Genomic DNA, 9,053 nt, shown 5'->3' on the forward strand with positions numbered 1-9,053 from the left:
CCCGTGGCTCATATGACTACTCGTGCGTACCCTTCTTGTTGTTGCTTCGTTCGCCGCTGGTCTGTCTCCCAGCTTGATGTTCAGAATGCTTTTCTTAATGGCGAGTTGAGTGAGGAGCTTTACATGCAGCCTCCTCCTGGGTATTCTGTTCCCGATGGGATGGTTTGTCGTCTTCGACGTTCTCTCTATTGTTTCAAACAGGCCCCTCGTGCCTGGTTTGAGCGCTTCACCTCTATCGTGACTGCTGCTGGTTTCTTTCCTAGTCTTCATGATCCAGCACTTTTCGTTCACACTTCTCCTCGTGGACGTACTCTTCTTCTTCTCTATGTTGATGATATGATCATTACTGGTGATGATCCTGAGTATATTGCCTTCGTCAAGGCTCGTCTTCGTGATCGGTTTCTTATGACTGATCTTGGTCCTCTTCGCTATTTTCTTGGCATTGAGATTTCCTCCACTTCTGATGGCTTTTCTATCTCTCAGGAAAAGTACATTCATGATCTTCTTGCTCGTGCTCGCTCTTGGGGATGAGCGCACGTCGATACTCCTATGGAGCTTAATGTTAAGCTTCGTCCTACCGATGGTGATCCTCTTCCCGATCCCACCCGTTATCGCCATCTTGTTGGGAGTCTTGTTTATCTTGCTTGTCACTCGTCTCGATATTTCTTATCCTCGTTCATATTCCGAGTCGGTTTGTCTCAGCTCGTACCACTGTTCACTATAGTCATCTCCTCCGTGTTCTTCGTTATCTTCGTGGCACGATCACTCGTCGCCTTTTCTTTCCCCGTTCCAGCTCTCTCCAGCTCCAGTGTTATTTGGATGCTACGTGGGCGAGTGATCCTACGAATCGTCGTTCACTTTCTGCTTACTGTGTGTTTCTTGGTGGTTCGCTTGTTGCTTGGAAGACGAAGAAACAGGTTGCAGTTTCCCGTTCGAGTGTTGAGGCTGAGTTGCGGGCTATGGCTTTGTTGATTGCTGAGGTGACTTGGTTACGGTGGGTGCTTGCAGATTTTGGGGTCTCTGTTACGACACCCACTCCACTTTTGTCTGACAGTACAGGTGCTATCAGTATTGCACGTGATCCGGTCAAGCATGAGCTGACCAAGCATATTGGTGTTGATGCTTTTTACACACGTGCTCAGGTACAGGATGATGTTGTTGCGGTTCATTATGTGCCTTCGGATTTGCAGTTGGCGGATTTCTTTACGAAGGCACGTACTCGAGCGCAGCATGATTTCTTACTCTCCAAACTCAGTGTTGTGGATCCACCATGAGTTTGAGGGGGGGTGTTAGATGTATATATCCGTATATTTTAGTTTCCCCATATGTTAGGGGGCTTTCTGCATATGTGCACCTGTACATGTACTATATATTGTGGCCTTTGGCCCCCTGGTAATACAACAATCATATTGCCCTAACAATGGTTACTGGATGCAACCAGATGCTAGTGGTTTCACAGGACTTCTTTTTCCAGACTACTGAATGACAACATATTAATAGAATAGCAAATGGATAGCTTTTCTATGTGTTGCATCTTCTTATGGTTGATTCATGTGTCGATCTTAGCATTTCCTTGATTGTAATACTGGATATTTTGTAAACTCGTACTTTAGTTAAATAAAGCAAACCGTGTGCATCTATTGATGCAGAGGCTGGAGCGATGCTCTCATATCTAAAAAAAAGTTTGACCAAAAATATATATAAAAATATGAAGATATGTAATTTCTTTTTAAGCTAAAAATATATATCAATTTTTAGATTCTGGTAGAAAAAATATTAGCTCATAACTCAAGAAAATCCGTTTATACTACAATAAAAAAATCATCTTCCCGTAGAGTTCAGGTGCGAGCCCGACGCAGCAAAATACATGATCCGAATAGTAGGGGAAAAAAGCAGAGAGAAGCTAATCGCCGTTTCCACACTTCAGACTAACTGACGGCTGAGGGTTTTGCCCTCCCCCTCCCACGCACCGCCAAACCCCCGGCAAATGGCGGCGCTCCGCCTCCTACCGCTCCTCCGCCGCCGCCGCGCCATCCCCAACCCCTCCCTCCTCCTCCACCGCCGCCGCCCCTTCTCCACCTCCACCTCCTCTCCTCCACCCCCTTCCCCAGCAAACCCCGGCTCCTCCTCCCCGAAACCCCCCTCCCTCTCCGCCCGCCTCTCCTTCGTCTTCGACCAGCTCGACGCGCTCGACCGCTCCCGCTCTTCCGACCTCTCCGCCCGCGACGCCGCCCTGCGCCGCATCCAGTCCTGGCGCCGCCCGCCCCCGCCGCCACCCGACGCGCCTCCTTCTCCGCCTCCGCCGGAGCCGCGCGAGCAAGTCGAGCTCGAGGCCGCCGTGGCGACGGCCGGCGAGCAGCGGGAGGCGGTGGCGGAGGTGGACCGGATGAGCGTCGCGGAGGTGCTGCGGAGGGAGGTGGAGCTGGTGCACCCCTGGCCCGAGTGGATCGAGCTCATGGAGCGCCTCGCGCAGCAGAGGTACTTCGACCTCGGCCCCGCCCACGAGGAGGCCCGCCTCGCCGCCGCCGTGCCCATGGATCTCTCCGAGGTCTCCGAGGAGTCTGGCTTCGATTTCTCCAGGGACTGGACCACCGTCAAGAACGCCTGCATGAACTTCGGCCGCGATCGATTCGACATCCTCAAGTACGTTGCCCGTTTTGATTCACTGCCTTATTATACCGCAGCCAGCGCATTTACGTTTCCTACTATGCAATATATGCTCGCCGTATTCGACGATTGTGCTACTTGTCAGCTGTTTCTGTTGTGAAAAGCCGAAAACACGCCTTAGCATGGGTGGAATAATTTGGATATTTCTTAGATGTGTTGTAAACTGCAAACTCCATGCTGCCAAAATGCTTAGGGAGGTTCAGAGATGATAGGCATCAGGTTTTCCTGTTGGGTATAATTTGATACAAGACTTCTGTCAATACAACCTATCTGTATTATGGAATAGTAGCTGAATACTTCCACAAAGGTTATATCAATGATGGTAACAGTTCCTCGAATGATGCAGGCCGTTGCCTAGGAAGGATCTTCAAGTATTAGTTGGCCATGGGTGTCCCAGCATGGATCCAAAAGTTGTGTTTTCTGCAAAGCTGATAAGAAAATTGGTTCACCTTGACGAGGGTGATGTAAGTTGCAGCTAAACTCAAGTTTATCTCCATTGCCCACATGTTTTCATTTCACCATGTTATGTTGTAGCTGGGGGATGGAAAACAGAAAAAAACAAGATGAGCTAGGATCATTTCCTTTCTTGATGTGTATGTTTAATACTGAGTACTCTATAGATATATGTAAGCTTACACATGTGTGCACAAGCTCACCTACGCACGCATAAGTACTGGGAGGTGGCAGCATACTGCATATCGACCTTATGCAAAGGTTTAGGCCACCGGAAAGGTCCTCCGGCAGGGAATTGACCTATCGGGTGAGGAGATGTGTTTCACTGGCGAGGGGCCAGCCTGAGAAAAATCGCCCCTGCCCTATTTTTCCATTTCCCTTCCTATTTTCTCTTCCATTTATGCACCCTCCTTCATGCTCTTTTCTGTCCCTTAGTGGTGGCAAAACGCTATCCTAGCGCCTTTCTGAACCTTGGATATGCGTAATTTCTCGATTTTAACAGTGCCATATGTGCAGTGATGGTCAGACTTCCGGAGCACATCAATTTATTCATTTGCAAATTATGTTGTACTAGATCCCAACATGCGTTCTGGGTATCTATATCCAACTGCTTATTTATGTTTATGTAACTAATTGCTGCTAATGTTAGTACATTTTATTACCTCTCCTGATCTCGTAGAAGGTTAATACACCATTCACTGGCCCAATAGGACTGTGTGCATTTTATAGCAGTAGGGTTAAATAACTGCATTTGTACTATGTATTTGATTTTCTCACTTAAGTTCACATATTAGAAACACACCTCATATTTATTATCTTGTTAATATCTGTTTGCATAAGATGTGGCTATGTTACATACCTGCGAATAATTATCAAAACATTTCTTCTCTTAACAGTTTGGTTTCTTATTCAGTTCCTCGGTCTTTATGCCCACCCCTGCTGACTTCTAAATAAACATGAAGGATGCAAATACCGTAGAAAGACCAGGCAGGTGTAATCTTCTAATTTAGCTATTTTGCTCCTGATTTGCAGGTATGCAGTTCTTGTAATTTGCGGAATTCATGCTCAAGGGGCTATATCCTTACACGTAAAGAAGATGAAGCTCGGACTCTTGATGTTATGCGTATCTTGTTGGTCTATGGTTTTGACCATGTAAAGGGAACTGTAGAGAACAAATCACTTCTCAAACTGAAATCCGTGAAGACTGTTGTTCGGAAATTAATACATGAGATTGCCAAGCTGAGTGCTGTTCCTATTGACCCCAATCTTCCACCACCTGTAATCAGGAAGTTGCCACCTAAGGTGAAGCAACCACCTCCACCACCAAAGAAACGAGTTGGACGTGATGACGTAGAGATGAAGAAAGGAGACTGGCTTTGCCCAAAGTACTTTAACCACTCACATCTATATAATTTGTAGAATGTTGGCTTCACGAGCTATTCTTATTTTCTGAAGTGTGGTTGCAGGTGTGACTTCATGAACTTCGCGAAAAATACTATCTGCTTGCAGTGTGATGCTAAGCGTCCCAAAAGACAACTCCTCCCTGGAGAGTGGGAGTGTCCTCGGTTAGCTCACTTGCCACAGATTTATTTGGTCTGCTTTTTGAACTTACACTGCACTAGATGTATACACATTAGTAATGCCTAGTACATAAACATATTTGTCAAACCCATGTTTATTATCTGTCCAATAACATTCCCGCGAATAAGAATATCTTGGTATCTGATTTTTTGTTCATAATTCATGTTGAAGTGTTCATCTGTGCTATCATATGTTTGTCAAGACGCAATTAGTTAATCATTATGCGAACAAGAAGTGGTATATACAAACAATGCACATTTTAACCATTCATGAACATACTTGTGATAATTTATCATCCTTACATATTTATATTTTCTCTACCAATTTCTAGGTGCGACTTTTTGAACTACAGACGGAACATGTCATGTTTCCATTGTGAACACGACCGCCCTCCAGATGAATACACCAACAACCAAACAGAAGCATATCAATCTGCGCCGCGGAAACGATCGGACAGACCAGCTCGTAAGCCTGAGGTTTCTAGTGCCTGGAACTTTGACTTTGAAGATAATGAATCAGATGGTGCTGATGTTGCAGCATTTGAGTTTGCTGATTCATCTAAAGGTAGGGAGAGTTCATCTGTGGACACCTCATATAGAGATAATGCCAATGGTTTTGAGGCTGAGAAATTTGGAATGGATGAAACAAGGAGCAAGGGACGAGAAAGAAAGTTCACCGAAAGAGATAGCTTGAACTCATCTAGAGTTGGTTTTGATGATTTTGACGATGAAGAGGATGATATTGACAGTTATGAGCTTGATTTGTCAAAAGGTGGTCAGACAGGTGGTCTGTCAAGGGTGAGTTATTCTGACCTTGATGATGCTTCTGATTCAGAAGACTACGGTGAATCTTCTCACAGTAGAAATTCCAATTACGGGGAAAAAGATGACTTAACAGGTTCAGCCGATGATGATGAATTTGTTGGCCAACCCTCCCTAAAATCTAGTCATATTGCTGATTCTTGGCAGAAAACCCGAGGTTGGAGTGGTTCGAATAACCGCAGAAGCGCATCTTTTGGATCAGAGAGTAATGATGGGGCTATTTCTGATTCTGATGAGGATATTGACAATGGCTTTAGATATAAACAAGGGCGTAACCAGGGAAGTCGTGAAAGAGTTCCTGATATGGACTCTGACATGGATGACCAGTTTCAATCAGATAATAGGAACAGGTCCTCGGCAAATTTCAGAGATAACTTCCCTGCCAGAAGCTCTAACTTGAACAGTAGAAGCTCTAATGGGGACCGTTATGGCAGGACCAAAGGCAATGAACAACACTTCAGGAGGGCTGATTTCCATGAGGGTGGCTCGGCAAATTTCAGAGGTAACTTCCCTGCCAGAAGCTCTAACTTGAACGCTAGAAGCTCTACTGGCGACCGTTATGGCAGGACAAAAGGCAATGAACAACAATTCAGGAGGGCTGATGTGCATGATGGTGGCTCCTTTGATAAGAATCACAGAGGAAGGGCTAATCATCAAGATCATGGCTCAAGAGGTTCACAAAGAAATGCTGGAAGAAACTGGGATAAAAGGAGTGAGTTTGATGGCAGTGACAGATCCCCGAGGCATTCTAATAGAAGGTAAAAATATAGCAATGCGAGTGGCAGCATAAGAATTGAAAGTGTGGACGTCAGCCCAAAATTCTTGGATACAGAACTGAATTGATGGCACTAGATCCTGAGACGTTGCCGGTAATGGGGTGTTTTAGGAAGTGTTCATATTTCTAAGAATTTTTTCAAGGCTCCAAGGTAGCCAACAGATGGAGTGTTACATCATGGAATTTGGTATGTCCAGATTTTGTGAAAAAACATATTCCCATTTCTTTCACCATTTACTGTTCCACAACCTTTTCAAGAATGGGCCTAGAATGCAGGGAGTGAATACATGCCTCCACACATGTATGTTTATTTTTTGTTGTATTGATTACTTTATCTCCAACATTATATTTAAAGGCAAGTTGGTAATGGAGTTCAATTGCCGTCTGTGAAATGTGAAAGTCAAGCAATATATTTTCAGTAATGAATGGGCTATTTGGTTATGTCCTCTAGCACAAGTCTGGGCACCATTAGGCTACCTTTTGTTCTCTAGACTAGGTTGGTAGTCATTGGCTACCTTCTGTTCTCTAGACTAGGTTGGTAGTCATTGACTAGTTCAGATCACTAATTTTGTTGTTGCTCAGTGCAATTTGAATCTTGGTTCGTCAATATGCTCTCCTGTGTTGTCGTTGTAATTTGCATATAATCCTTATTGTGGTTAGATTTTCCATGCATATTTCTCATCGGAAGTTCTTACATACATCTAAATATATGATGTGGTTGTATATTTAAATGTATGGGAGATATTGACACCATCCTCTGCACCGATTCCACCCTGATGTGCCACCACACCGACCTGGAGGCCTGCTGGACTGGACCTACAGGTTCCCAGGTTCATCTCTTTCTATCTCTCGTGTGCGGTGGCTCACGGGTTAAGAGACCGGAATGGATGAAGCCAGCAGTGCTGCTCCCCGCTGAAGAGGTCTTCCACGGCAGCGGCAGGCGGTTCCAACTTCCAAGCCCATATTTTGCTTAATGTTTGTAATCCAATGGGTAACCAAATTTATTTTTGTAATACGCATATTTGGTCTATGGTCATTAGTTGATGTCTGCCTTGATGACTAAACCTGCCTCTTTTTTTTTTTTCAGAAGACAGTCATTTGGGTGCTGGGGGTGGAGAGATGGCGGCTTGAGATATGAATGAGCTCAAGGTTTTACTACCTCAAGAGGTATTTTCAGAGTAGTAGCCACATCTGTTTGACTATGAATATTTTTTTCTGCGTTCTTTCTAATCTTCCAGAGTTAGGGTGCGTTTGGGAACAAAGGTTTTTTAAAAAGTATTCTAAGAATACTGTGGTTTCTAAAAGTACCAAAGTTTCAATACTTTGAGGTTTTATGGCTTTACCTAAAGGTGCAGTTTTATGTACCATAGTATCTACAATACTGCAGTTTTTTTGCAGTATAGAAAAAAGAGGTCAGAAAACACAAACTGGAGTCTCCTTCGCCAGTCTGGCCCATGGTCACCAATCTAATATGCCCATGCTTCCGATGGAGCCGGATCCTCTAACGTTGAGGAGGCAAGTCAGGGAAAAGAAAGAAGCAAAATCAGGGAATTGTAGTATAAGTACCCTATTAATTACCACGATTAATTACTGTAGGTAATTACTGTAGATATAAAAAATAAAGTAATTTTTGTGACACCTTACTTTTGCTTTTATGTAATTGCTCTAAATACATAACATAAATTTGTATTATGTAATTGTATTATAGTTATTATATTGGCTTAAACCATATAGTTTGGAAGAAGGAAAGTTAGGGCACTGTAGCTTGCCTAACTTTTCTTGTCCCAAGTTAGATGATCCGGTTCCGCTTCCGACAGGGTGCTCTTCTTCTGTGATCACTAGCAAATCAATCATGGGATCTTATGGTGCTGTAGATTCGTTTCAGACCTTGTGATTCCAGCTGCTATTTATCAATTGTATGCATGCCTGCATAGTGATTATTGATTCAGCTAATCACCGTCTAGAAAGCTAACCCTTTAGCCAATCAATGGCCAGCTCCCCAAAAGCATTACAGCAAGTACTATGTCAAAACTGCACATAAATACAAGACTGCCAAACATACCTAAGTCTTCCCAAAACTGCGGTTTATTTAACTGTACTTCAGACATGAAAATACTGCAGTTTAACAATACTTCGGTTTTAGAAAAACTTCGCTTCCAAACAGAGCCAAACTGTGTTCAGAAATAACTCATGCATTCCTATTTGAATCATATGGTTAATAGGCACATTATGGTTTAGTCTTATTTCTCATTTTTCGTTAATTTTCATTATTAGCATCTGTCAATTTTTAGATCTTAACAGACTGAGATGAGAAAATAGGTTAGCCAATACGTATTTATGAATATATTTTGTAAATAGGGTTAGTCTACATCTAGTCTTTGTGGCCAGTACACCACTGACTAAGCTGAGTATTTATATTGTAAATTATATCCTTTACTGTTTACAGCTTACAGGTGTTGAAGACACAAGTCACCAATAGCGGCACACTGTGCTATTGCTGCCATAGCATCTAGGCATCGGAAGGATCCAGAAGAGCAAGTACGAAAACAGGTAAACTGACCAACTGAGCTTTACACAAGAATTCTCTTGTGTGTTTGGCCCTGATGCTCACTGTCTTAAGTGGGTCATGACCACAGATTCCTTGCAGGGCTCAGAAGATGTCGAAGTCCTTCATTCACACCAAGAAGTCCACAGTCGTGGGAAAGAGGTGTAGCAGAGAGATTCCTTACGGTACTGATGTTCCTTAGAGCCTTAAT

At 43.7% G+C, this 9,053-nt stretch overlaps 1 protein-coding gene across 1 annotated transcript; it reads left to right on the forward strand.

Annotated features, from left to right (window-relative positions):
• The first annotated feature begins 1,987 nt into the window (after window positions 1–1,987).
• LOC124690879 lies at window positions 1,988–8,832 on the forward strand. The gene is made up of 7 exons (XM_047224206.1): window positions 1,988–2,643; window positions 3,014–3,131; window positions 4,153–4,505; window positions 4,587–4,685; window positions 5,033–7,288; window positions 7,385–7,464; window positions 8,744–8,832. The coding sequence occupies exons 1-5, from the start codon at window positions 1,988–1,990 to the stop codon at window positions 6,282–6,284; spliced, it is 2,478 nt and encodes an 825-aa protein (XP_047080162.1). The 3' UTR covers window positions 6,285–7,288; window positions 7,385–7,464; window positions 8,744–8,832.
• Window positions 8,833–9,053: the final 221 nt, after the last annotated feature.

This window comes from Lolium rigidum, chromosome 2 (assembly GCF_022539505.1).
Source record: "Lolium rigidum isolate FL_2022 chromosome 2, APGP_CSIRO_Lrig_0.1, whole genome shotgun sequence".
NCBI lineage: Eukaryota > Viridiplantae > Streptophyta > Magnoliopsida > Poales > Poaceae > Lolium > Lolium rigidum.